Consider the following 26,501-nt stretch of genomic DNA (forward strand, 5'->3'; position numbering starts at 1 on the left):
GAGAGGAGGCCTTACTTCTCTGTGCCACTGTCGGTACACCACCCGGTACCTGCTTCACTGTAGCACTACTGCACTAGTATCAGTATGCGCTAGAAGTGAGCAGATGGTTCCTTCGGCGGCTGCTGCAAGGCCCAAGCGAGCGATGCATTCAAATGTTCAGTTGATCGCCAACGATTGGCTTAAGGACCCATTTCATTTGGAGTTCTCATGAAGAGCTGCCCCCTGAATCTTGGAGCTCTGGTCTACGAAATAGAATGTGCAAAACATACTCTCAAATACCTTGTTAAGAAATATAGTAGTGATTGGCGCGTGCCCATGCGCACGAATTGATAACATGTAAGAAGTTATTACGGTGAAAGTGTTTAAGAAGCAGTGGTATTACACTAGAGTAGAGCATCTCTAACAGATTACGCATATTTGAAACCCACAATATACTTTCTCTACATTACCAATAACTATTTTTATATTTTTCAATGGTTTGCTGCAGCATACTACCAAAATCGAGTCACCCAGAATAGGGTAGAGAAATGAATCCCCTTCAATTAGGTGAAAAGGATGTGTCTTTTGGTGGTTACAATAACGGAGATCGGATTGGTTATCTGCTGGAGCACCACCAATCACTAAACTATCAATTTTTTGCTATTAGGAAGAGGGATGACTAAAATCATCTCCAACAGATTACTCGTACCTCGTACCCAAAATATACCCTCTCTCCATTACAAATAACTACTTTTGTGTGTTTGGAAATGATTGCTGCAACGGATTACCAAAATCGAATCACCAAGAATATGGTAGAGAAATGAATCCCCTTTATTTAGGTGAGAGGGATATGTTTTGGTGATTACCAAAAAAATTTTAGAAATAGGGATTGGATTGGTAATCTGCCGGAGCACCACCAATCACCAAAACATCAATTTTTCCTAGGGGGAGAGGGACGAGTAAGAGCATCTCCAACAGATTACTCATACCTTGTATCCAAAATATACTCTCTCTCCATATAATTACTTTTGTGTTTTTGTAATGATTGCTGCAGCAGATTACCAAAATCGAATCACTAAGAATATGGTAGAGAAATGAATTCTCTTTATTTAGATGAGAGGGGATGTAGAGAAATGAATCCCCTAAATGAGAGGGGATGTGTTTTGATGATTATAAAAAAAATTTAGATAATAAAGATTGGATTGGTAATCTGCTGGAGCATCACAATCACCAAAATATAAGTCTCTTGCGATAAAGATGCTAGTGGTTCTACATTTTTTAACATCAAAATTTATTTGGAAATGGTACGGAGTGCATGGTCTAAATGAAAGTATCTGGATATCAATATGTGTTATAGGTCGTTGCTATGTGGCTGCATCTGGTTGGTGCATGAGTTATACCTGGGTTTGAAAAAATAAAATGTGTTTGTTAGTCTGTATGTTTGTAATTGAACTAATGGAAATTCGTGATGGAAGTAGGTCTCAGTGAAATAAGCAGGACTGCGTATAATTACCTATTTAGCATTTGTGTTTCCACTCCCAAGGTACAAGATCGGAATCTGTCAATTTGTAAATTGAATAAATAATATTTTTCCATGGAGATACGGTTTTTGTGACAGTATGGTTGAAGGGGTATAATTTTGTTAGGGAGGAGAAGAATAAAATTGTGAACTGCTATGCACCAACGTTACCTATTGCGTAGTAGTCATCAAGGAACAAGCATAAAAAATCTATAGCCCTCGGTACAGAACCCAACACGACGGAAAACAAAAAAAATGTCGCAGACGTCGATAGGAAAAGAAGAACAGCGGCCCGAAGCTAGCAGCAACGGGCATGTTTCATTCTTTTCCAAAACGGCTGGTGGAAAGAGCAGGCAAGGAGCAGACAAAAGCACAAGGAAAATAAAATGTGAGCACAAGCAGGGAGAACCAACCGCATGTAAGCAACGCAGACAGACGGAAGCGCCAGCGCGTCAACATGCAAAGCTAAGCACGCGGCAGGCCTCAGGATTTGGCAACGCAGCCCAGGTCAGTCAATAGTCAAATCACCTGCGCAAGTGTAAAAATCTAGCCGGTTAACCTCGCCAGCGCCACCACCCAACCGATGAAGATCGCACGCACCAGAGCTTTCTGGCCGACGTGGCCACGCTCCGCGGCCGCCGAGCCCAGCCGGCTGAATAAGAGGTAAGAATTGCTTTGAACACCGATGCAGAATTTCTCTCTCTTCCAACAGGAAACCCCTACCAAAAGGAGTGTTTTCCCAGTAGATCATCCGAACAACTTTTCTTTTGTTTCCATTATTTAATTAGAAGAGGCCCAAGGAGTAAGTCCAAAAATATCAGATAAACATGAGTTTTGTTGGGATAGGTGGCAGCAGGAATGCATTAACTAATCCTTATTTTTTGGCGAACAACGATGAGGGCTTTAAACAACAAATAAGCAGCCAACATAGTAACAGTCATATGTGCAATTGTCAAGATGTTCTACATGGACCAACCGGATCACTAGAAACTCCACGATAATCAATAATTGAAATGAGAGTCAAACTTATAGCAGAGGATTAAAATGGCAGCAACACATTTTATAAGATGTAACTTTATTGACGTCAACAACAAAAATAACCAGCTTTGTAAGTACCTCTGTTTTGTAAATAACTCTATTTTTTGTTTAGTATATTTATAGTAGGGGAGCTCCCCCTCCTATTTTCTCAAAAAAAAAACAAATAACCACCACAACCGTCGAACAAAAAGTCACAAATTCTCTACCCTTCGGCTACAAGCTCTCTAAATTCTAGTAGTACATCAGTTGTACCTTCACAAATTTGGAACCTTATGTTAGAAAGCTAGGTGTTAGGCTCATTGTACCTTCACTAATTTGGAACCTTATATTAAAAATAATAATCTGGAGCCTCTAAATTCTAAGTTTGTTAAGGGTTAGAAGGTCATACAACAATTAATCCATGTGCGATCCTTCTCCTTATCTCGTCCGAGAAACGAGAAGAGACCACCTCTAGCCGCCGGCCAACAGCAGCTCGGCTAGAGCTAGACGACGTGCACTAGAATCGCAGGAACCGGACAGTACTCGACACGCACTTTCCAACGCCGACTTCGCGAGTCGCGAGAGCAGATGAGCGCAAGAAACGAGCCACGCCCCACAGTTCGCTCACAGTGACGGCCATGGTACGGCGCGGCACCGTATCGACGCTCGACCGTGACCCGACCCGGCCGGGCTGCCTCCGGAGGCTGCGCGCGCGATGCGTCCCCCCCCGGGCGGCCTGTCCCGGAGGTGCCGGCGCGCGTGTGTGCTGACGACGACGGATCCGGCGGCCGGACTGATTGTTCGCGACATGTCTGGGAGATCCGGATGGACGGAGCGCGATCCTGGTCCTGTGCTGCAACAGTGTCGTGTGCGTATGCCTGCCAGTGCTACCTGATCGGTCGGTGTCGATGATCGCCGCCGGCCTGCGTGCTCTCTCGACGCTCCGAGAGGGAGACATGGACCGATGGACGGGCTGTTTCTCGATTTGCCCGGGCGTGTCCGTCGGTTTAGATGGCCAGTCAGTGTGCGACCGTACGTCGCTTGCTTCTAGGTCACATGCGCCTGTTTGCGGCCCTGCCTGTCCCGTTCCTTGAACCGATCGATCGAGTGGTTGCTCGATGAGCTCGCCATGTCCATTCAGCACTGCAGCATCGGCAGCTGTTACTCTTGTCGTCTACTACGTTCGAGTCACCCCACATCTCCTGAACCTCCAGATAGTAGGCACATGTTCAAAGTTTCTGCATGCCTGATTATCACGAAGAAACTGCGAGTGACCGAGTGAGTCACGGCCAGCACGCGACGGCCGGTTTGTTCCAGAGAACGGCCTTTCCTGCGCAACGGGACCTGAGTAGACCATGCAGGGTTAAGTTTGGATGCGAGATACCTTTGTGCATCACATACTGCACTGCCAGGTTGCTAAGTTCAAAACTTCAAACGCTTTTTCAAAAAAAATGTTCAAACGTCTGCCCTTGATTCAAGGACAGCTTCCAGTGCAGTTATACAGCGTGTTTATTCAGCAAGACAGAAGCCGATCACATTATAGGCTCGTACAGATAAATCCATGAGATCGAGAGAAAAGAAACAGGATCTTCCTGACACCCTTCAACAGTCGGTACAATAAGTATACATAATCAAATTGATGGCCACCTAACTTTACAAAAAAGAAGCTGGCCGGCCAACGTAAAATCAGGCCCATGGTAGATCACCATTCCATGTGATCTGCCGGTATAACACTGCTTTCGAGATAATACAACACAACCTCTATCCCCCGCATACACAATGTACGGCACATGTACAAAGGCGGAACACGAAAGAATTACAATGGCTACTGACCTATCTATGCTCTGAACAAATCTGAACTGTATGGCGCCGCAACTCAAACCTGTATGAATAAAAAAAATCTCGAGATGATGTGAATCTTGCATCAACACCGACTCAAAGTGGCTTTCTCAACTAAAACATGCATCGAGTGGCCTTCTAAACTTGCCTTGCAGAGAAATCCAGTTATGACAGCTGTTGTGGAACCACAGTGAAGGTCAAATCATGAGGCCGCAAGGCACTTTGAACCAGGTCTTGCACAGTTTTATTTCGTCTACAAACATCTGAAATTTCCCCAAATCTATCTGTTATGGTATGAAGACTAGACCCAGATGCAGCGTCAGATATAATGTTCAAGAAACGCAAGCGTTCTGCATCTGTTAGGGCTTGTGGTGGTATAAGATTAATGCTTTCCCTTGCCCAATTCAGCATGTTCTCACCAAACGCTCTGCTAAGTGACAGCAGAACATAAGATACCTGCAAAATTCCATGAAAAGGGATATGAATCCATCCAACAACTATCATCGTGTCACCTTACTTTGCTGAGTTTTTTTAGCAGGGTTACAAGAAATTACCTAACTACGGCCACTTACTCATGGCAGTGCAAGTAAATGGCTAGCTTTGGCAAAAGAAAGATTTTCAAGGATAACTAAACAAACCAATATCATAGTAAGGTCCATGGTCCAGTCAAGTTCAAGGCCACTACAATTGGTATTTGCATGTCAATTTTATGCACAATGGCCGATTGCATGCCACAGTGCAGTTAGTGATTGCATGCCTTACGCAAGACTTTCAACGCAGTCCAACTCTGACACTTGGAACAGACTGACCAAGTCAGTATTGTGTACATACGCAGGGATGAAAATAAAAAAAAATATTTTACGTAACAGAAAGTAAAAATAATGCGACTTATTTACACCTAGGATGGCACAAATGCCACAATCACCATAGTAGTCTAGAAATAGACATAAACTGCATGTAAAGTAGTAAACCAGTCTAGCAGGAGGCTTTCATGGTTTGCCTGTACACTTATTTTTCTCTATATTCTTATAATGATGGACAAATAGTGACTAAATAGAATCTAAATGAGATAATTCAGCAAGGAACTGGCATTTCGATCCAAAATGTTCCTACGTGGTTAGAAAGGTATTGCCCATAATTTTGTGACCAAACAAGAAACATATGTTTTGAAAATATTTTCTTGAAAAAGAAGAGCTATATTTGCTGCTTTGTATCAATCTGGATTAAATATTTGATAATACAGGAGAATGACTGTTCGTGCCTTTCCAGAGCCTTGAGGTAGAGCAAAAGAAAACACCACACAATCTTACAACATACCTCTTCCAAACGACCAGATGGCAACGCCCCTGTTAAGGCAGCAATCATTATTCTAGTAAGGGTTGCACCACGCTGAAGTACGATTGTGTTAATAAATTCTCGGTAATTTCCACCATCAGATGAGTTTGGAAGGTCAAAGACATCAGATAGAAAAGACAATATTGATTTACATGCTTCCCTGTTACATAAAAGTTAGGCAACAACATTAGACTTCAATGCCGTAAAATAGAACGCAGGAAACAGAAATATCATTTTCATAGATAAAGCGTTTGAGCAAGGCTGCTAGATGCTCAAACTTGGATCAACTCTGAAATGCTTTTGATATGTAAGAATAAGGACCTTGTTGCTGTATATATACTGCATTTCAGAGCTGAGCCAACTCAGCATCTTAGTCTTCCTCAAATGTACTTTATCTTCAGGCCATTACCTGTGTTGTATAGTTATACCAGCCATTGCACAGTCAACCAATCTTTGAAACATTTCTGTAGGTACAAATAGATTGGGACAGTAACGAATACATCTTGACGCTAACAGATAGCAATCATCAGCTATATCTGGTCTAGCTGTAAAATCCTGAAAATATAGGCAGTGCAGTTCAGTCAAGTTTTGTGCTGCCAATATGTTATTGTGACCTAGAAATGAAAAGCAGGAATAATTACTTGAATTGTTCTGAGAAGCTGCACTGTATGGCTGAAAAGTATTTGTATCAAGTTAGTAAGATAATCCGCGCAAGATGGATCAGACCCAAATATCTGCATAGAAAAGAATTGTCAGAGGGAAAATATACAGTTCAAATTCATTAGTTGGTTCCTTGAAAAAATAAATCAACCTTGATAACTTCACTGGATAGGTACAGGAAGCAAGATTGCTTGTGTTGTTGGTAAAGAGTTTGGATTTCTTCAAGCATTGCACCAATTGTCATTCCCATGGCCCTTCCACATGTCCTTACCTTCACCCAGATAAAGCATGTTAGCATGAGCCAGTGGATCATGAATATCCGGATGGTACTGAAGTACCACATGAGATATTTGTAATCTGCTTGCTCTTCCTAGAAATGGAAAGCACAAATTTATAGCAAAACAGAGCTTATTTGCAATCTCCTCCAATATTATGGGCACAGCTTTATTAATGCGCAATAATAACTGAAACAATACGCTACAAAGCCCAGGATTTCAAGTGATACAAACTACCTGACACACCTTTATGTCAAGCACCCTTGTACATTGGGCATGTTAAACTGAGTGAAACTAGCAAGGCTACGCTAATATGATATGTAGCCCATCTCCACACTACTCAAAGCATCAGGTAGATTTTTTCTTCCTCATATGCATCAAGTAGATTTTCATCTAGGTTTTCAGTTGAACAGTTAAACCAAGGAACATGAGGCACCAGAGTTATTCAAACTACATGTCTGATAAAAGATAATTGTTCCACAATGCATTCCTGATACTATTTGCATCAGATTTGAGCAGAAATTATATCAAAGGATTAATATCCATGAAAAAATAAGCTATAAACTTACAGCAAATTTGCAAGATCGACATACTGACTCCATGGTACGCGTATCCCATGCTCGCCTGTGCATAAGAGTATTTCGATAAAGTATGAGTTCACGAGATCATTCATGCATGTAATAGAAACTTCTGTCAACAACTCCATGGTACAATACTTACTGATCAAAGATACTTTTGAGTATTGGCCAATATCTATTTACAGCTTCAGCAACTACCTCTGGATGTTTTACGTTGCTGGAACAATTTAGAGGATTTAGTAAACAAACATTTTTTCGATGGAAGAAATTTACAAATGGAAGCCCACCACCTGAAAATGCTCGATAAGCGGTCTATATGTACGGTTAACTGTCGAGCAGGGATTTGTTGAAGAATTTGATCACCTTGCTGGATTAATTCCTTTTATCAAAGTAAACGAATTAGAATGGGGTACACAAGCCAGGGCCAATTGACTACAAAAAATTGCTACTTACTTGCAAGGGGTTGATTACTGGCTGGCAGATTAACTCCAGCGCTGTTCTAGCAGATTCTGGTGGAAGAGTTGTAATAACCACACTGGTTGAAGTGTATCAAAATGCAATAGCATGTAAGGTGAGTGCTTGAGGCAACCAAAAAGGTTTACAGACAAAATAGCTAAACTAGACTGAATGAATCATAACCTTAGGGCTTCAACCAAATGCAACGAGTCCTCTGAAGAAACTTTATAACCACCAACTCCACTGATTGCAATATGGTATATCTGGAAGAGGCCATCCAAGGACCCAGCAAACTTTCTCCTACAGTCTTGTCACCAAAAAAAGGACGAACTAAATAAACAGTAAATAAATTATGCCATCAAAACATAACTCTAGGTAAAATTCAGAACAAGCACAAACTTTAGGTCTCCCCACACAACTCAATGGCACTTCAGCATTTGCCACCAGATGTGATCACACGTCAGTGAGGCAATGGTGTGACAAATCATGAATGGCAATTAATAGAATGGCCCATCTCAATTTTTACTACAGTTACAGGCAATAGCTCAACAATACCGAGCTAGACTTATGCTTAAAGAAAAGACACTACTCAGCAGATGCCGATACATACCTTCACATATATACTTGAATGCCACAGAAGCAGCTGCAGCTGTATCCTCTGATGTACTCATACCCTTATTGAGAATATCAACTAAAGGTGGGAGAATGGGTAATTCAGCTGGTGCAGCATCAATCCATTTTGAAAATGACCCAATGGTCGAACAAACTGTAAGTATATTTCAGAAGTGATTAGCAAGCAATTCAGGTAAACTATTTCTCGCATGGTTATGATTCAAAAGCAGGTAATTAGTAGTGTCAAAGTGAACCAGTAACTCGGTAACAAAAATAATCTGTCGCTAGGAACAAGTGGCTGTAACTTGTCATAAAAACACTTCACACCTTAATAGAGAGCTACAGGTCAGGCACAGCATAAAATAACATAAAATAAAAAATCGAAATCAAGGATTTCTGAACTATCTGTATGGTGAAAACATACCTGTTTGCAGCAACTGCTCATTGTGAGGAAGGCAGGGAAGCAGTGACATAACCTTTAGAAAACAAAAATAGCACATGGTCAAAAACAAATAAGAATCCAGTGCAACCAACGGCAGGAAGCTCATGTCCCAAGCACAGAAGAAGGCAGCTTTTCAGAGGAAGATGTTGTAGATAATCTAGTTGAGAAAGAACACCAACAAACAGCATTATGGGTCACTCAATATGCTATCCATACCTGTGGCAAAATTTCTCTCTCTTCAAGTGAGACTGATTTCGCAATTGCTTGTATACAGAACAGGGCAGCCTCTACAGGTTGCCACTTGGGGTTCTGCTCAGTGTTGCAGCTTCCATATGCCTAAAATATAGAAGTGTAAATCTTTATTATTGAGAACTTATTAAACTTTTTTTGTGCAAATCTGGGCAGGCAATAATCAGTTTGGAAGACAACTAAGGCCTGATGTTAATAGCAATAAATGTATGTTGTTACTATCTAGAAAGGAGAGATGCATTGAAACTCAAGAGCAGAAGATGAATGACCAAAGGTTTTGTGATTGCATGTTCTCCTCAGTAAGAACATGATACGACAGCACAAGCAAGAAGTAGATCAACAAGTGAAATTATTATACAAGGTTTATAGTGATCCCCATGTAATGTTCATTCGTTATATCTCAAAGTTGATTAACTTGACCAACAAGATCCATATTATCTGCACTATATAGGTGCCAGAAATATTGATTTCCTGTGACACATGATGCGCTCATGCACACGGCTGTAAGGCTAGTTGTCCTAAAAATTAGGCAAGTATGAAAAAGCAAGGAACAGGAAAGAGTGAGGATCAACAACTTATAAATGTTGCAGTTAATTCAAACATTTCATCATTTAACTAAAGTAAACTAGCTCAGCAAAACAAAATTGAAATTCCTTTACTCGTAAATCTAAGGATTTGTCTAATGTATATTAATTTTAAAATTTATAAAAATGTAAAAAAAGGAAGATCAGATTATTTCCTGGTTGTGCAGCCATTTACTACTGTGTCACATTCTATATAAGTGATCCCGATTGTCAATCAAGTGCATCACATGTTTCAAGAGGAAAAAGAAAAGAAAAGGCAAGAATGGAAAAGATGAGCTATTGGGCTGCTATTTGCTGGCATATCCAGCCCACCTACACATATGAGTTGCTTGCTACGCAGAAGGCTTCCAAGTTCCAACTGACTAGATCACAGCAGACAGGGTCCGTCTTTCTTTCCCTCGCTACTTCTCTCTTCTTCCACAGCACAGAGCTGCCGCTGCCTTAAATCCCTGGCCATCAGCCCTTAGCTGGCACCATAAGACTCGGAAAATTGATTGCCTCTGTCCTCGTATCTTTCAATCTCAATTCTCTTACAGACTTTGCGGCCACAGCTATTGTCCAAAACATCTCCAACGCTGGCAGCCCTAGGCCCTTCCTCATCGCATATGCAGCTCTCCAGAGAGGTCGCACATCCACCACGTGCCCCTCAACCACTAGATCTGGCCCCAGAAGGCCCGGATCCATTGCCTTCCCGGTTGTCATGAGTAGCGAGAATGTCATTGGGTCGACATGGTGTTGTATGAATCCTAGAACCTCCAGATCCTCCTGTATCTGTCAGAAAGCCTAGAGCCCCTGGGAAAAGCACCTGCAGCCATGCTCTCACCATAGTGCTCGTGGGCGGCCTCGAGCTCTATAGCAACCCTGCGGGCGAAAGGAAGAGACAGGGAGGACAAAGGACTGAGGGGAAAGAGAATGAGGTAGAGAGAGCGCTGGTGGGGAGGGGGAGGGGGCATAGCACCGAGCGCGAGGGGCAGGCCCACCTGTCAGCAGAGGATGGTGGAGTGGGAGGACGGACCTACCACCATCATCACCACCTATTCAGAATTTTAGGACAGTAAAGAAATGCAGCATCAACGTGTTCGAGAGAAAAAAAAAAGAAATGCAGCATCAACAGTATGCATGACCAATAAAATTTAAAACTACAGCCATTTGGATCAAAATCATTAAGAAAATTAATATCAGATCTTGCATACTTACGAGATGCATAAGTTTATATACTTATTTAAGGGTCAGTCTTTTACACGATATGCTTCATAAATTATGTAGTTATAACTGTTTATAAGTGAATAGAAATTGTATACAATCTAGAATGGCTCATAAATGTGTAGACATCATTCAAGCAACCCACCACATAGTGTCGTCATAATGTTAACATCTAAATTAGTGGGTACACATACTATTTTTGATTTGCAAGTTCTTGTAGCGCTACTGACTAGCAATTAGGTACACCGACCCAATATCCACACAAAAAAAGAGGCCAGAGAAACCTATGTTGGAATACGGTCATTCTGTTCCCCTTCTAGTGAAGAAACTCCAGTAGTAATAATGAGCACAGAATGCCAAAGTAACTGAGAAACTAAACAAACTTCAAAATTCATTGAAGGAAAATGCCAAGCCAACAAAGAGAGAAATAGTTAAGTCACCTGAGCTAGCTTCGTGGAAAGTACTTTTAGTGTTGAGTCACCCCCAAGAACATCAGTTGCATCAAGTAACACATCACTAACAGCTGAAAAATGAATGTTCCTAATTATGTTTTACATCTGTATTGATCAAAATAGGCAAAATGGACTGATGAAACCAGCTACTCAAAATCAGGTACTGTACCGTATCTAACATGTCTGAAATCCCTGCGGTCCTCCTCTGAAAAGGTGTGGTAGTCCTCAGGGTATTCAACTCGCGAACTGACCTGATCCAGTGATCAAAAGAATATGTGAGATAAGACACGTGAAATGAAATAATTCAGTGGACATTGCGGCTTCCATTACATGACAGATTATACAGGGAGGACATTATACTATCAATCCTCAGTCCTCAAATACATACCAGAGACACCAGAGTTTCAAATTTAGGGCGGAATATTAGCAATCTTCTGTTTCTCTCAGCTTCAATTGCCACCTCAGATCCATATGATGCATAAGATTCCCTAAAATATGCGAAGCATTGAGTCCATCACTTCTCAAGTAAAGCACATGATGTTTAATCAGGTTAGTGAACTACCTCCTGATAAGGTTACGCTTAAGATGGTGCCAGAAATTAAATGTCATAGAGCAAATGTCAAACTCCTGATGAGAAGTAACTTCTAGCAGTGCATTCACGATTTGAACAGAGTCATCTGAACCTGTTAAAGCTCAAACATTAAAGCAATAAATGGGATATGGCAACAGACGAATCTCAATGGCGATCAGCATAATCCATGGAATTTACCTGCTGCAATCAAGTCAACATAGGATTCACCCATGTCTGCATATAAACGAGCAATAGCTTTTGCATCTTCTTCATCCTGAAAATGTGCCAAAGGGTCATAAAAGATAGAAGCAAAACAGCACTGTTTGTCTGCATATTTACCAAGCACTCAAGCTACAAACATATACAAAATATAAAAAGGGATAACAGAAGTAACCAAGTAAATATAATATGCATGTTGCATGCTAATGTTTCAGAAGTTACAGCCAGTTTTTAAAAATCAGTCACCTAGACCACCTTAGGTGGCCACCTAGCCTGTCTAATTGACACATAGGCACTAGGCATTAACTCACCACCTGCCTAGCCTAACACTTCTTTAAACACTGTTACATATGATATTAAGTTCTTTCAGAGTGAAAACTAAGCCAAATATATCAGCTGCGTGTGAAGTTTTCCATATCTCTCTAGATAAAATTGCACTATTAGCCCCTGAAGTTGCACCATTGTCTAACCTACCTCCCTTAACTTGCAAGTTATTTGCCACCCCTAAACTTTGACTCTCTATGAAACATTGGCCCACTACCTTTATCATAACAAATTGAGCTGATGTGGCATCAAACATTTGGTGCTGCTCTCAAAATTGGCATATTCACCATCTGTCTTCATGCGTACCTATCTCGCTGGTACTCCCTTTTAGCTGATACTAAACCTGTGGGATACAGGCATCGGTGGAGTTCTGCCAGCCAATAATTAAGCCTCAACGGCGCCCCCCCCCCCCCCCCCAAAAAGTGCAATGGCGATCTGACAACATCCCACCCAGCATGTACAACCCAACCTGCCTATCTCTGACTTACATGCCACATCCACTCGTGGAAACCATGTTAGATGCAAATTAGGGGTGGTAAAGGGCCTTAATTTTTTTGCCTAGATAATCTAAGGGCCGGGCTCTAATCTTATACAATTTTGAGCTAAAATTATATAAGGGCCAAGTTGGATTGTGAAGAGAGCACTAGGGCCATGATCCGTCACCACCCCTAGATGCAATGTATGCGGTGGAGCCATCTGATTTAACTTAATGCCGAATCAGCCATAAACTAGCACAAGCCAAAATCACTACCATGATCCCAAAAGCCATGCTGCATTCGTCATCGCGACCTCAAATCCTGGGTCGACAATCAGGGCCACATTGGCCGAGGGGGATTCCGCCACTCCATCCACTCCCCCACGGAATTGAGTAGTCACGATATGCAGGAGATGATGGGTCAGAGAGGTGGTCTGTTCCTAGCGGATCTTTATCTACCACGGCAGTGAGAAGATATTCAGGAACTGGTGGCACAAGTCTCTCTCTAATTTTATCCTCTATTATTCATATGGCCTACTGGTATTTTTTTATCATAGGATCTTCTCTAAGACCCTAACTGTTCAGAATATTTTAAAAGGTCATTAGTGTTGGTTAACTTAAATTGCATGCATACAATTGATGACTTCAGAAACAACATTAAAATGGACCTTCAAGGATGAACTAAAACAGTTTGGTTTACACAAGAAACTGTGGATTCAGGAAGTAAACTAAACTACCAGCCCAATTATAACAATAAAGCACTTTAGTTTTTTCAATCTGCCTAATTCTAAGAGGCACATCCCAATGAAAGATAACCAAAAGAGAGCTAGAGCCACTCATTACTAATTTAAATAAGAGTGCTAGCAGAATATTCGAACTTTCCTGAATTGCCAACGGAGTACATTAGTCTATCTGAGTAGTGAGTATATGTGCAAGCACGAAGATTGAAGACGCATCAACACTCGAAACATGATGAAGGGGAATTTGGCAAATAGATATACTGATAGTACATGCGTGCCATACCTTAGATGGATCTTTGAGCTGCTCTTTCAGACCCATAATACGAGGGACAAGAATTTGAACAAGCGGCAATTGTTCAGCGGTGGTACCAGAGCCATGAGATACAGTAGCATGTATCAATTCAGATGTAACTGGTAATTAGAAGGTTAACTATATTAGTAAGCTTCCCAACAAAATCAAAGACATGAGAATTACTTGACTAGTGTGCTGTATCACTGAGACCCTACTGTAGTTCTATGCACACTGCCACAGCCACCCTCCAACCAATGGGTAACTAATACCTCCGAGCTCTATCTCCACATCTATCTGAAACCTGTGTTAAATCCTTCCCAGTTCTATTACCCTCTTGAGACACATGCTGAAGTTGATTTGGTTATTGAAGTGTAGAGAGATAGAGAGATGGGAAACACCACACACCCTAATGATGGGGGGTGACCTTTTATATATATAGCCAATGTGGCTTGGTATTCAGGGAATACAATCAAGTATACAAGGCAAGTATATAACCACCAGTGGCGGAGGAGCAGCATGGCAAGGTATGGCAACTGCCATACCTTGTTTTTTCCACCACAGTCTAATGCTATTGGTCCCCAAGCTGTCCCTGTTCATTTCTAATTGTTGCTGCCATTGATACAATTGAGCTCCGATCATCTAAACGATAGAGAAAGGTAATAAAAGGGACCTATAATTCGGCTGCACGAGGAGGCAAGTGATTGCTTGCAGATCATCGACTCCACCACACCTTAATTTTTAACCGTCCTCCGCCACTTATAACCACAGCTATATACATATCTAATATGAAGCTTGTTGGACCCTCATAGACCTCATGTTGAAACTATGAAACCAACACAACGTGCAGTGGTTTGGCTAGAAACTTGAAACCTGAACTAGGTTTCAATATAATCCTGCTTAAACAGGAAGCGTGTTGAATCCTGATACCTGGTACTAGTTACATAGCAATTTTAGGGAACAGGTTATTGTGTGGCTGCATCCAGATAAAAAGGTTTATATTCTACTGTTCCTTTGCACTTGACTATTCATATACACCCTCCAAGCAGAAGAAAAAATGTTGAGGTGATGTCCTTGAAGCCAACAAACTATCATGCATTTGCCTTACAAAAAAGAACTATTTAGATCTGGTCAACACTCTAGTAGATATCTAATCACCATATAAACTGGCATGCGTTGATTTGCCTTCAAAATTGAGAATACTTTCACATTACTGTAATTTTATCAGGATGTTTATGTATATTGATGGAAATTCATGGCAAAACTCACACTTAAAAAACTGTCACTGTTTGCAATGTCACTTTGACATAAGAACACCACAAAAGAATAATAATTATACGAGCACTGCAATATCTTGGTGCATAGAATCTTGATGGTGAAATAATTACTAAACAGTAAGAATATAATCTGAAAGATATCTCAGGTTTTGATGTTCTCAGCAACAGAATTAAGTATAATCATGATACCAAGACCAGAAAATGGTCGCAGAATTTCGTATAAAATTTAATTCGTTATATGTGGCAAAAGAAATGTATAAGCTAACAAAAAGTAAACAGCCTAAATACAATAGAAATTACAGGCATATGGAAAACAATACCATTTACAGCTGCCTCCAAAAATTGATCAGAGTTCAATGAAGAGAGTGCCATATGGACCAAAGGGTGTGATGCAAGTTCAGAAGCAGAGATTCTGGCAGAAAAGAGATTTTAGTCAGCTCCAGAAGTCAATACTGCTAACCAGCAGTAGCGTAAGAATAGAGTGAAACATATTACAACAGCTACACTTTCAAGGAATGAACTGTCACTGTCAAAACACCAGAAACTTCATACCCGTGACAGAAACGAAGCCAAGAAGAAAATCCCTCCAAGACCTGCAAAGCAACAATCAAAGATAAACTTTAAACTCAGGTTATTGTCTCACTGCTGAAATGTATCTCAGAATTGTAGTTTACTTCTATGTTTCAGAAAAAGGACACTAAAATACCAAATTGGATGCAGCACCTCACAAAAGATAACATGAAGATGTGGTATTTGCTGTATGTAACAATAGAAAGGTCTGTCAACTCACATTTGAGTTACTTTATACATAGTGGGCATAACATTTTCACATGCAAAAATAAATGGACAGCACATTATATACTCCTCTTGGTTAGACACTGTCTCCTAGAGTTCTAGTGCTGCGGCCAGAATATGTATAAGCAGTAAGGACCAACAACTAGAATATGGCTCCCAAGTTATTAGGGAGGTTGCAAGCTCCTTGGGGAAAGCTATTGACAACCACCAAAGTAACTGAAGGACAACTACTAATTCATGGAAGAAAGGAAAGTAGCCCCTAAAGGACCACATCATGGAATAACTTTGTAGATGCATGTAAGAGAGCAGGCAGGAAATCAATAGCTAAGCTCTTGCTAAAAAATTTGAATGTGCATGCACAACTTGCTTTATGCAGCATAAACCCTAAGGGGTAAAAGCGTAGGTTTTTGAGAAGTCACCTAAGGCTTAGGATCATAAAAGGAAATGTGGAAGAGGAGGAAATTTACCTGTTCTTTCAGCTGATCAATAGCCATGCAAGCAGTTAATAAACTAATAGCAACATTTGCAGATGTACAAAGGTCACTCTCAAACTGTCTGCGCCTTTCAGGACGAGCCGCAATTTTATAACTAGAAGTTTCCTGTAAGCGCAACAATGGATAAAGTTCAATTTTACCAAGACCAACACACTACATGACCATATATTAGTCTTATGCACGAGTCATTGTTGGTAAGTTAAAAGCTACATGAATAAATCTTTGTTTAGTATAACACTATGAGCACGAAGAGTATCTAACATAAACGCCCAGGTTTGCTACAACAGATCTAGCCATCCATGTAAGGTGGCTGAAAAGGTACCAAAGCTCAAGTGCAGGAAGATAGAAGGCTGGCAGGGCCAGGCTGGTTTGCACTGGTTGCACGGGCATCCTAGATCATGCTATTGGCATGGGTGGCCATAGATCTGCGGATCCATGGAAGAAGTGTGTAGGGGTTTGGATAAGAGGGGGGATGGCAAGAGATGACAGAAGTGAGGCTAATTTTGACGGAAGCAATATAAACATTACCGAGTATTCTTTCAGTGGTTTTTAGACCAGAAAGCTTTGCAAAACTGATTTTTTTTTCTTTACTAAATCCCCTTGTATATACAGAAAAGGATCACCATTTTCACTTTCCATACAATCATTTTTTTCGTGTGTGTGTGCGTATGTGATGATGGTTAGGTACACCATTCTGTAACATAGGAGTGTTGGTGTTTGAGAAAAAGAATGAAGAACATCTATGTACCTGCGGCAAAACTATCAGCAGTTCAAGGAAGCCTGGAATAAATTCTGGATGAGCTTTCATCTCATCGCTTAGCCAATTCACAATTCCACCAGCTCCCCAGTCCTCTACAGGTACATGCACAGCCAGAGCAGCAATTGCAATACAAATCTGAAGATGATCCAAAGAGCGGTAGTGTCACAATAATTGGTTAACATTAACAATATCTGCTTAATTCTATCTTTTTACCTGTGTTCTAACTTTTGCTGGTCCCTTATTGAACTTTTTCAGCAAAACCTACAAATGCACCAAGTTAAAAATAGAACGTAGCAAAGCTCTTTAAAAGGTCAACCAGATCTTATAACAAGGTAAAGAAATCAAGAGGCCAAGATATGAGAACATAGTATATACATTGCAATAGAGCTTCAAAAGCTGATTCTACTTGATAGCAAAACACAAAGAGGCACAAATTATATCCTCAATTGTTCTATTGATCAACCCCAAGGTAGGGGTAGGTCTACCTCGATATTTGCACAGCAGTCGACTTTCAAGGTTTGGCTGTTTGGCAGACTTTGAAGTGATGGAAAGGCCTCCAAGGTGTTTACTGCCCAAAAATATAAATGTGCCCTTGCAGTAAAAAACTAATTTACTAAGCCTTGGCTTGATGATCAACTCTGATGGCGTTGGCCCCTACTGGGAGTGGGGGAAAAACTAAGGGCTTGAGAACAGAAATAGTTTTTAGTTTCAAAGTCTGTAGCTGTAAATTAGCATGGTTTGATGCAACTAGAGTCTTTGTAGATTCCTGTTCACTGTTTCATTCTGTAATCACTTATGTTGCTTTCTTTCGGAAGTCGGACTAATGACTCGACTTCTAAAATTTTTCAAGATATGAAAAATAATATTATATAAAATCATTTTTATGTGTTTATTTTGTACAAATACTATATGATATTGTTAAGTCACCTTCGAGGTCGCAAACCGCAATAGAGCTACAAAGTGGCCTTAGCTAACTGCTTTCCGCAATTTATAACATCGATAATCTGTAAAGAAACTTCACAAGATGGTGCTTACATATAAAGAATCCTGTAATGATCGGAAAGCTCCCGAGGGTAATTCTTCAAAGTCCCTTTGTACCTACAAATATCATGGAATGGTATTCAAGATTATCAAAATCACCAGGAGAACTAAGTTAAATAGACATTCCTAAATAGTTCTTGCAAATTATAGGCATGTCCCTTCTTTTTACCTTGCTTCTGAGGGTCTGAGAACAGAAGATGAGAGTTTCTAAATTACTGCTTTCATCATGAAGTAAACTGTCAGCTACCTGCATGTGGAGGATGGGGAAAACACTCAAATATGATCAAGTTGACAGTCACGTATAAGATGTTTGCAACATGCTACAATGTAAAAGAAAAAAAACATCTAATCCAAAATAGGTTCCAGGCCAAAAAAGAAGCTCTAAATTTTATACAAATACACTATGTGCCAATAGTAGAGCAAGAAATTAGAAAATACTCAAGCAAGCATTGACTTTGGTGAGTTCCCCGTAAGTGGTGAATGTATGGATTGTCAATGCAGAACTCTACAATCCATCTCTTCAATCACTTCCTAAGAGCAGTCAGTCCAAAAGCCTAGATAGCCACAACAACACATCACAGCTGCCCATTACAGGACATGAATTAAGTTAATTCTGTCAGTGGCATCTGTATTTCCATCCCATCAAAATCGCATAGTCCTCAAATACACTTGAATGAAGCTAAACTTGCATATTTCCATCACCAACGTATGCTATAAAGTAACCTAGAAGGAGCTGACAGGGTTAAGAAATTAAACACTACCTAGAAGCTCCAGTCTTTGAGTTTTCCAAACAACTGAGACCAAACTGTCCTGCATTACCCATCCCACCAGCAGCCTTGCGCTGCAGCAGCCACAATGCGCAGTCACTAGAGAATCAGAACAAAATCCCACTCTGCGAAATCTAATCGCAGTCCCCATCCTCTCCTAGGCCCTAATAATAGAACACTAGAGTTACAGAACCACTCCCAACACTGATAAAATTCGCCCTAGTTCAGGCCGAATCCACAAGAAAGCACCCAAATCCCACTCGGAGCCAACCCAAATTCGCGGCCTCCCACTCCCGGAATAGCCGCAACGCAGGAACCAGCCCTCACCCAGCTCAGGGCACCAACAGGGAGCGGGCGAATCGAATGGAGAAGCATGCGCGCACCTGCCAGGCATCGAGCGTGTGCTGGAACTCCTGGAGCCAGCGGTCGGCGGCGGTGCGGATGCCATCGTCAGGGTGGTGGTACAGCGCGGCGAGCGCCTCCTTCACCGTCGCCGTCGCCTGAGCCTCCATGGCGGCGACGACCCCGCCCAGCCCTAACCCTCCCGACGCCGCCTCCGCCTCCTTCTCCTCTCCCGCCGCTTGATGCAATATTCCAGCGGATTCCTCCGGCGAGCTGGCTGGATCTGCCCGGGGGAGATTCGGGTGGGTAGGGTTTAACAGAGGAAAATTTGAAACGAGGTGAGTAGTGAAAGGAGCAGACGAGCCCGTCCGTGCTTTGTGCTTGCGCGTGCGTGCGGGATTCGACGGGTCCAGATGGAGATGCAGACGGACTTGTTTAAATTTTCTTTTCTTTTCTTCTCTTTTTGTTTGGCTTTTGCGGGTTAACATTCGCTGTGATGCTGGGTGTGAGTTGTCTCCCTGTCTATGCATGTGGGCCCGGCTCTGAGCTAATGGTAGGAACTTATTTGGTTGTCTGCAGTTTGTTCATTGAGTTGGTTGTGGGGGTATTTTGAGGTGATTTGCTGTTTGGTACTCTAGTTGCATCATGCAAAGTGATGTTCAGGGAGATGTTGATCATGTGATGTGATAAAAGGAATAAAATGAACAGATGCTTTGTAATCATGGGCGTGCATAGTGATTGTTTGTTGCCAACCAATCATGTGCAATCCTTTCTAAAAGAAAATTCATCATGCACAATTCTTCGGTTCCTTTGTAATCTATATGCATTCCCGAAGACATGCAGAGATTTTTTTAACAGCAGCATACACTAGTTTTAGAGCAAGATTATCATGTACTCTTAAAGGCAAATCCATGCACGAATGTAAAAAGAAAATCACACTAGAACCTTGGTCTTGGTATGCCTATGGAAATCATTTTTCTTAAACGATTTTATGATGGAGTTCACCTCCTGACAACACTTCTATTCATCCTATAAAAAGAAAACAAATCATAAGCTTGAAACACTGATGTTTGGAACCTTTTATGTTGTACAGGTTGTAGGGTTACAACAATACTTTATATCAAACCGTTATTAAAAAACAATTGACCTTTCTTATGAACGTGTTGTTGCTCACTTATGAATTCCCACAGCAAATAGAAAAAGACGAAGTCGAGAATAAACGGCCGGCCCTCCGCGTTGCTTGTAGGCGACGCCACCAGCCAAACCACCCTGCAGCCGCCCATCTCCGGCCGCCGCCGCCTGCGGCTGAGCCAAAGCCGGCTCAGCTCGCCTCCCCTCCCCCCCCCCCTTCTCTCTTCCCCAGGCCCAACCTTGGTCGCGCCTCCTGCTCCTCGCTCTCTACGTCGCCGCCGGATCCAGCTTCCCATTAGCCGGATCTGGGATCCCCCGAGTTGGATCTGGGCGTGCCCCCCTTCTCTCGGCAGGAGTCGCTGAGGGGGCGTACCATGCTCGACGAACGCGTGTTGGTCGTGGACGTGGGCGGCAGCGAAGAGGACGACGCCCCCTTGGTGTGCCTCGTGTGCCAGCGGTGGGCATGCCCATCGCCTGTGGGCCCCGACGCCACGGCGGCCTCGACGTCGCAGCCGTGTCGCTGCGCTCGCCTTGCGGTGGGTCGTCGCCACTTCGTGAGGGCTAGAGCCGTCGCCTCGTGTCTCCCTCTCATTACTTCCTAAAGGTCGGCAATGGAGCGGATCCGGCACCTGCTATCGGGCATAACTACTCCTCCCCATGCAAAGCCCCTTCCGGCCAGGAGAAGCTTGCTAAAGGCCCAATCTGGGCGGGTGTTCCGGGAGTCACCGGTGAAAGCCATCTCTGGTTTCCAATAACCGACAATGACAACTCTCGCAGGCGCTATTTCTCCTCCATGGAGGCGTTATCTTGCGACTCCCGCACCATATCCATGGTAGCTGGCGCAGTCCATGTTTTGTGGCAGCTGCTACTGTGCAGCAAAAGCTCTGCGCCCGGTGCGCAGGGGGTGTCTCACCTTCGCACGATCTGCCACGGTCCTCGACCAACCATGGGAGCTTGGGGATCACCTGCTTTCTCCATTGTGCTACACTTCTTGGACCTGATTGATATCAGTTGTTTGCTATTGCTGTGGTTCGGTGAGTGTCTTTCATTGGGCGCCTCTGCTTCATCGGCGCTCTTCCTGTTGGTGGTGTCATTAAATCTTATGCCAAGTGGTGTTCCATCTCCTCGACTATTCCCCTACAAGGATTCCTCCCCGTGTATGGCGCTGGATGGCGAGACATGGAGCCTGGATGTTTCTTGAAAGGTGTAACAAGAAGGAAGATCGTCGTGTTTGGTAATCTTTGGTTTGCGCGCCTCCCATCACCTTTAGTCCCCATTCTGTTGGCCTGATCCTCAGATGGAGGGTGAAACGGAGTCTGTTGGCCTGATCCTCAGATGGAGGGTGACAACGGAGCGGTGTAGCTATGAGAGGTTGTGTGGATGCACAATGGCCAATGTGTTTTTAGCAAGTATGTTGTTTCGGTGGAAGCTTAAATTTGCGATCGGTAGTTGTCTTCCTAACCTGTGTCTATGTCTTGTCGTCTAAAGTGTATGTATGTTTTCTTCTCTTCTTTATTGTGTCCTATCCAATTGTATTTCCTACTCAATCTGTTTTTGCCTTCCAAAGACCTATTAATGAAATTCAGGTGGGGTTCTCTCCCCTCTTGACCCTAAAAAAAATAAAAATAAAAATAGAAAAATAGAAAAAGACTTGAGCCAACGGTAGAAGCCTCATGAGATTCTCAAAATAAGAGCTAGATTAATAAGCCATATCCAAGGTTTTTATAGAGAAGGTAAATCAAATTTGGGAATGACATGGTGAACTCATTCATGAGATTGAGGGGTAGGGGTAGGGGTAGGGGCACATATGCCGACATATTGTCCATTCAATTAGATTATTTTGCTAAAGAAGAGTTGTTGTAAAAGCTTATCTTAGCATACTGTTTTCCACAAATCGATAGCATTTTTGTGTAATGCTCGATTGCACATGCATAGAGAGACGTGCTAGCACATAGTTTTATATATCCTCTTTCCATGAGACAAGGCTTATCAATATTTCCAGAACCACGAGCTTAAAAAAGATAAAGTAAAAGCTTTTCCTTCCCATTAATCATGATTTCACCACCCCCCCTAAAGTCGACACCAAATGTATCTTTTCAATTTCTTGTGTTTACTTGGTATCATGTTATGTTTCCCAACTTCCAAAGGTAAATCCAGCTCAGAACATTGCGAGGTCTTGAGGTCAAATTCATTACATGGTAGGATTGTCCACGAGTCATAACAAGACTTGCCAAAATATTCTGAAATTTGATCGGGGTTGGCTGCCTCCGATGAACACGCCTAAAATCACCCTGCCATCTTCGATGCTCCGAATAGCGGATTGTAAGGTGTAGTGTAAAGATGTGCATGACATGTATATATATATATATGCTATTGGAGTATAAATATGGAGTATGTGCAAAATTTAGGAAACAAACGGCTGGAATAGCTCAGCTGGCGATTGCGATAACAGTTTTTAAAATGTCTTCAAAGTTCTGCTAACAAGCAGCTGGAATAGCTCAGTTGGCCAGAGCGTGTGGCTGTTAACCACAAGGTCGGAGGTTCGAGCCCTCCTTCTAGCGCAATTGTCTTTTTTGCTCTGCGATGGACGCGATTTGGGTGGGCCTATTTTCGTTCTGGGCTGGAATCGACGCACTTCTTAATTTGGGCTGCCACGCAGCAGGTGGAATATGACACAAGTTATCTTTTTTTGTGTCTTCTTTTCCTAGCATAATGGGCCAATCAAATGAATGCTCCCAGATGAGTTCATCACTGAACCTGAATGAAGTCCACCTACAACTTCATCAATGTTAAGTACAAAAACCTAACCAATTCAGTTTTGAAAACTATATAGATAACGTAAACTATTTAATCGTAGACACATAAATTCACATTCACAATTCACACTCCCTTCTCGCTCTAACCTAATTTAACTAGCAATCTTCTTTTTTTTTGTGAAAATAACTAGCGATCTTCTGACCTCTACCGCAACCTTTTGCACCGCATGTAACTGCCAAACTATACACACACACACACACACACACACACACACACAATAATTTCAGAGTACTACCACTCCCTGTGCCTGCTAGAAGTAGAGCCCGCCCCTGTAGCCGCAGCCACCCTCAGGCTGCGCGTACTCCATCTCCAGAGCCTCCCCCATGCCGTGCTCCTCGAACCCCACGTGCCCCAGTGCCATGGCCATGGCGGCATCGTCGCCGCCGCAGCCGGCGTTGTGGGGCGCCCCTACCGCCGCGCCATGGTGCACCACCGGGCTGCAGTAATCCAAGAAGCTGCCTTGCTGCAGTATCGCCAGGTTCATCAGCAGGGCGCCAGACGAGAGTGCTTGGCGCTGCTGGTAGAAGTCGTCCGCCGGATTCGCCGTCGGGTTGGGCAGCGAGCCGAGGAAGGCCGGCGGCGAGGAGGGCTCAGCGCCGGTGGCGGTGGCGGGATGGCCACGTTGGATCCTGCTTCCTGCTGCTTCTTCGCCTTCTGACAAGGGTTTCATCTTGTTGAACACCCTGCAAAGCACCCAGTCCTCCTGCAGGCCACATCGACCAACTAACATATATTAGCACGTGAGGAAATGACAGGTGCATGCGTGCATGCACTTAGCTAGCTTGAAGCTACTTTGTGCAGCTAAGGTTTGCATGCAGAACACGGCAGATGATGATTTCTTCTTTGTTTAGTTTACGCATAAACATTCATGCATATATGTGCATGATTAAGCCGCCACAGCTGAAAAGGTGTCATGTACTTTTCAACTCTGAGCTTAATTACACAGTTACACATGCATGCGTATGTTTGGCATCCTTTCCGCAGGTCATTTTCCACCGACACTAAGGACAATGTAACACTCAACCCAGTATACTTTCCTAATCATATGTGTCAGAAACAAATATTAAGAGTAATAGGAAAATTGTTTAAGCTAAGCCATAAGGGGTTATGACACATAAAAAAAATGATGTTGTTATGAGCACATGATTTTTTTTCATTTTAATTTGTTTCTTGACAAACTTCTTGAGTGTGATGTGCACATGATTTTTGTCAACGATTTCTTGAAACAATGCAAGGCCAGACTCTTGGATACAAAATCTGCACAATGATAACTTTTCTACATACATATATACATGGTTATGGAATTTAGATTGTTTAACTTAGACATTACTTATATATTAATCTCACTAGTTAGAAATATTCGTCATAATTTGCACAATACTACAGGGAGTATTAGTATATATACAGCGAGGCATTTGCGTAAGGATGGACGATATCTAGAAAACAACCAAGTTGCTAGCTAGCATATCCTATCTTAGTGCCATGCATAGATATGATCAATAAAACTAAATTTGTGTACCTTGGGTGTCGAGTTAGGTGTTTCGAGGCGAAACTCATGCATGACCCAACCGGTCTTCTGCCCATTGGGAGCACGCCCACGGTAGAACACCAGGGTCTTCCTCATGCCAACCAATGCACGCGTGCCCTGCTCATGGACAACCCGATCCTTCCCGGTCGCCTTCCAGTAACCCGTCTTTGTTGCTCGGTTTGTTCGCGAGCCCGTGGCGTACTTCCTGTCCCGGAAGCTGAAGAAGTACCACTCCTCTGCGGTAAGCTTAGCGACATCTGAAAATTGTTTACAATAAAAAACCACCACTTAGATATCATGTATATTTTCCTTTTATTAGGCATAGTGAAGAAGCTCATAGGTGACAACAGCCCCTATAGGCATAGGAGGATGTGATTGGACGCACACATATGAGTTGGCACAGTGCGAATATATAGTGACGCTGTTATGGCCCTAGAAGTGGACTGCGTGCTGGAGTTTTGTGCGACGCCATCACACAAATTATTGGCGCCAAGCTAAGCTGGATATTAGCAACCGCGCATGATGCTTGATCTCCAAGTAAGCCGAATAATAAACATATGTCCTTATCTGATCATATGAACATAAGAAATTTCCCCAGTACCTTATTAGGACCAAGGCTAGAAGCAACACCGGCCGGTCACACAAGCGAATAGAGGAGGTAGACATGCATAATAGATATATGTGATATTTATTCATTTAGTTTCTAAAGTGACTAGACTTTGTTTGTTTAATAAGGATAAAGTGACTATACTTGTACGTGGAGACAGATTCTGAAAATTAAGAAAGCAACTACAGAGCTAAGGGCGTACTAAGTGACTACTACTAGCTAAGAGCTGCCAGCAACATATGATTACTCAGGAGCATGTACCAAAAAAAGAGAACAAGAAACTCGAATTGCCTTCAAAGAAAAAGGAAGAAGCATAGACATGCATTTTACTCTTAAGGAAATTAATTAGTTTTGGGAAATACTACTATATATGTATTATTGTATAATGCATTTTCCACATAACCAAATTAGTTAGTCCTACATATAATTAATAGTACATAAGTGGTAAAATGCATGGCAGCCGTATCATATACAACACTTGTTCAGAGAGAGGTAATGTGATGTCCATCAAACAAGTGCAAGACTATATGTTGGCCCATATATGTGAGCCAAAAAAGCAAGTGCCTCACGGGCCGGCCGCCCGGCCGGCCGGGGAGATGATGAGACGGCGAAGCTAGAAAATGCGAAGAGCTTATCATTACCGGGAAGCTCCCATGGCTCGCGGGCATGGAGGTCGACCTCGACCAAGGTCCCCGAGGCGACCCTCTGGTTGGCCACCTTGTTGCGCAGGTAGAAGCACACCAGCTCCTCGTCGCTCGGGTAGAACCGGAAACCCGGCGGCAGCGCCGAGTCCATCTCCCTCAGCCCCATATCAATCCTTCCTAGACCCTTTGGGTTCAATAAAGTTTATATCTTGTTCTGGAAATGGCAAGTGAGAGAATGAGCGAGAGGAGGCAATACTACCTTCACGAGAGAGGAAGCCATGGCGGCCGCCGCTCATATATAGGGAGAGGGAGGAGCACACGGGCCGCCAATGACAAGCTGGCTAAGACTGCTACGAGCTACTAGCTAGGTCGTTGTTGACGTGGCGTTAGCTAACTATATTCTCCTTTTCTTTTGCGAGAGAGTTAATTAATTACATTTTCTTGGTGACTTATGGAAGGGTAGAACCGTAGGAGAATGAA

General features: G+C 42.6%; 2 protein-coding genes and 1 non-coding gene across 4 annotated transcripts; 1 reads left to right on the plus strand and 2 right to left on the minus strand.

Annotated features, from left to right (window-relative positions):
- Window positions 1–4,084: 4,084 nt before the first annotated feature.
- Window positions 4,085–19,700, minus strand: LOC112874736 (transportin MOS14). Of its 2 annotated transcripts, XM_025938235.1 has the most exons (28): window positions 19,336–19,700; window positions 18,355–18,432; window positions 18,180–18,242; window positions 17,358–17,405; window positions 17,133–17,279; window positions 16,358–16,489; window positions 15,648–15,688; window positions 15,416–15,507; window positions 13,813–13,940; window positions 11,970–12,045; window positions 11,763–11,883; window positions 11,589–11,688; window positions 11,370–11,451; window positions 11,189–11,271; window positions 8,929–9,048; window positions 8,695–8,746; window positions 8,269–8,424; window positions 7,842–7,965; window positions 7,656–7,737; window positions 7,493–7,581; window positions 7,345–7,419; window positions 7,194–7,248; window positions 6,501–6,620; window positions 6,331–6,423; window positions 6,099–6,244; window positions 5,672–5,849; window positions 4,503–4,810; window positions 4,085–4,397 (listed from the first exon to the last, which is right to left on the minus strand). In XM_025938235.1, the coding sequence occupies exons 1-27, from the start codon at window positions 19,462–19,464 to the stop codon at window positions 4,520–4,522; spliced, it is 2,901 nt and encodes a 966-aa protein (XP_025794020.1). In that variant the 5' UTR covers window positions 19,465–19,700; the 3' UTR covers window positions 4,085–4,397; window positions 4,503–4,519. The 2 variants fall into 2 exon arrangements, with proteins under 2 accessions (XP_025794020.1, XP_025794019.1); XM_025938234.1 differs by having other exon boundaries at window positions 4,085–4,810.
- Window positions 19,701–22,912: 3,212 nt separating this feature from the next.
- TRNAN-GUU lies at window positions 22,913–22,986 on the plus strand. The gene has a single exon. It is a non-coding gene; the product is annotated as a tRNA-Asn (tRNA).
- Window positions 22,987–23,180: 194 nt separating this feature from the next.
- On the minus strand, window positions 23,181–26,269 carry LOC112876971 (protein CUP-SHAPED COTYLEDON 3-like). The gene is made up of 3 exons (XM_025941161.1): window positions 26,019–26,269; window positions 24,762–25,027; window positions 23,181–23,945 (listed from the first exon to the last, which is right to left on the minus strand). Exons 1-3 carry the CDS (start codon window positions 26,185–26,187, stop codon window positions 23,493–23,495), a joined length of 888 nt encoding a protein of 295 aa, XP_025796946.1. The 5' UTR covers window positions 26,188–26,269; the 3' UTR covers window positions 23,181–23,492.
- Window positions 26,270–26,501: the final 232 nt, after the last annotated feature.

This window comes from Panicum hallii, chromosome 9, assembly GCF_002211085.1.
Source record: "Panicum hallii strain FIL2 chromosome 9, PHallii_v3.1, whole genome shotgun sequence".
NCBI lineage: Eukaryota > Viridiplantae > Streptophyta > Magnoliopsida > Poales > Poaceae > Panicum > Panicum hallii.